The sequence below is a fragment of the Patella vulgata genome, chromosome 3 (genome assembly GCF_932274485.2).
Source record: "Patella vulgata chromosome 3, xgPatVulg1.2, whole genome shotgun sequence".
NCBI classification, from domain to species: domain Eukaryota; kingdom Metazoa; phylum Mollusca; class Gastropoda; family Patellidae; genus Patella; species Patella vulgata.
In genome coordinates, this window is record NC_065881.2 from 79,627,255 (window position 1) to 79,630,173 (window position 2,919).

Below are 2,919 nucleotides of genomic sequence, written 5' to 3' on the forward strand. Positions count from 1 at the left end.
GGCATAAAAGGGCCGTATGTACTCAGTTGATCAAGTGTGCATTATATAGTATTTAAAAGTGGAAATAACAGAAAACTACTAGGAAAACTGGATACTGTACACAAGGAATAACTATATACATGAATGTAATGCACTGAACACTGTGCTATTCTCTGCATTACAGAGTACTGTACCAGGGGAAGAATAGTGACCTATATTGTCAAAAATCGTATTGGGTGTTACAGTGAGGTATATCGTATCAAAATGGCCGAAAGAATAACCTAGATTATTTTTCTTGCACATAATCATTACCGAGAATATGGGCGTTTCGTTTATATAAATGCTTTCTTAAAAGTATGGTTTATAACTTAAGGCATAAAGGGCAACGTTCACGGTTGTTCATTGTATAGTGAATGGTATTCACTATTCCGCTGTGTGAATATCAGTAAACTACTTGGATTATTACATGTGACAATACACTGTACTTGAGGAATAACGTTGAACTATATACATGTATGTAGTGCACTGAACATTATGCTATTCTCTGCATTACAGAGTACTGTACCAGGGGAATATAGTGAATTATATTGTATAAAATCGTATTGTGTGTTTCCGCGAAGAATATCGTATCAAAATGGCAGAAAGAATAGACAAAATAATCTGTAGTATTTGTTTAAACGATTTTAAACAACCAAAATTAATCGACTGTCAACATTTTTTCTGTTTGACATGTCTAGAAGATTATATCAGCAAGACCTCGACTAACAATCGGTTTCCATGTCCATTGTGCCGTCAATATGTGAAGGTACCTGAAGATGGTGCAGGTGGATTCCCTGCTACTTCAGATGTAGGAGGGATGTCAGTATGTATAAATCAAATCCCACCATGTGATGTATGTACAACTGGTGTTAATGCTAAGGTTAGGTGTCAGGACTGTCAACAAAAATTGTGTATTTCTTGTAAAGAAACACACGATTCTTTTAAAGGAAGTCGAGATCATGTTGTCGAAAATATAGATGATCTTACTATGAATCAAAGCGCAGATCCACATTCTAAGGATGTTTGTCCAAATCACCACAAGAGAAAAGCCAGATGTTATTGTAAAGATTGTTCAATAGCTGTTTGTTCTGATTGTTTTATAACCAGCCATAGTTCACACAAATTCATTGATTTGAAGGATAGGGGCATTGTAGATCAATTCAGAGAAGAATTGAGAAGTTTAAAAGACGGTTTAGGGGATCGCATAAGTGAATTTGAAAAATATTGCGAATCTATAGAAAAGGTTATAGCAGATATTAACAACTCGGCTAAAACATCTTGTGAAACTGTCGATAAACAAGTTGAACAAATCTATTGCGAAATTAAAGAACTTAGTGAGGAGATCAAAGGTCAGATTGAAAAATCCCGTGCTGAAGAAACCCAAAAGCTGCTGCATATTCTTGGAGAAATGAAAGCATCAATTGGTGATTTAAACACCAGTGTAACATGTTCAATAGCTGTTTTAGACGATAAATCGATTGTCAAGGTTATCGACAAAATACCGCAAGCTCAAGATGAAAAAGTAAAAAGTAGTTTGAGACAATTGGATATTCCGGATGTAAAACACGCGCATTTTGAAAAAGGAGTTATTGATAAAACCATTTTATTAAAACATCTAGGAGTGGTGGATATTCTAGATGAGTCAACATTTACGAGATGTTTTAACTTGACTGAACTGGAACTCACGAATAGTGGATATGTTTATGGTACTGATTACCACATCAGCGGACAGTCGTGGTATTTAGGTATAAGAAAATTAAGCAAGGACAATAATTCAACTTTAGGAGTTTATTTGTTTCTGAGAAACCTACACAACAAAAACTATTCAGTACAATTTGCGCTCACATTGATAAATACAACTCGTGCTAAGACAGTAATGCTTAACGGCAACCATACTTACACAGGAATGCAAGGTTATGGATTCCATTCGTTTATAGACTGGGACAAGCTTAAAGATGAACAAAATGGTTACCTGGACCAAAATTACAACTTCATAATTAAAGCAACTGTTAGAGTAACCAAATTAGATGATGATGATGATGATGATGATGAAGACGATGATGATGATGATGAAGACGATGATGATTATACTTATGATGATGACTAGGCAGGTCGATTGACATTTAATTAATACTTGACTTAATCTAAACAAATATGATTGCAGACGCACTACAATGGTATTAAAAAAAACTAATGGGAGGTGACCCACAGTGCTGTATATGCTGGACAAGCATAACTGTGTCGGAAATAGTAAGAAATGTCTGCTTATCCTGCTTTTGGGTCGTTTTATTTTCTATTACATCATTAAATATTGTTATATTGAACATTTTCAACTGACAATGTCTTATTTACAGTTGCACATTTTAGTTACATATAGTTTTATTACTAACACAGAGTAATTATCCTCTAAATAGCGGAGTAAATTAGGGTTGTTTAAATGAATAGGGACGTATTTCTGCTAATAGAAATATAAACCTATATAAGCGAATTCAAAGCCTGGCCCGATGTACTTGCATGTACGACAATACCAGCATCCATAAATTTTACATATTTGACAGAAGAGATTAAACAAATACCATATATAATTTTAAAATACTGAACATTAGGTTGATCCATAAACTCGATTCATAGATTTTACTTGTGTGGTAAAATTGATTAAATATATATATATATATATATATATATATATATATATATATATATATATATATTGATTAAATTATATATATAATTTTGAAATAAATATATTTTTATGATCGACCCCTACCTCGATTCATGGATGATTGGAACAATAGCGGATCTAAAAGCTATGGAAAGGGAGGGGGCGGTTCCAAATCTAGGGCGCCATCCACAATCCCCCTTCACAATAAATATCAACATAGATCGCATTGTCTATATAGT

At 33.6% G+C, this 2,919-nt stretch overlaps 1 protein-coding gene across 1 annotated transcript; it reads left to right on the forward strand.

Moving 5' to 3' along the window:
- Nucleotides 1-2,637, forward strand: LOC126814401 (E3 ubiquitin-protein ligase TRIM56-like). Its single transcript, XM_050539499.2, has one exon. It carries the CDS (start codon nucleotides 614-616, stop codon nucleotides 2,123-2,125), a length of 1,512 nt encoding a protein of 503 aa, XP_050395456.1. The 5' UTR covers nucleotides 1-613; the 3' UTR covers nucleotides 2,126-2,637.
- The last annotated feature ends 282 nt before the right edge of the window (nucleotides 2,638-2,919 follow it).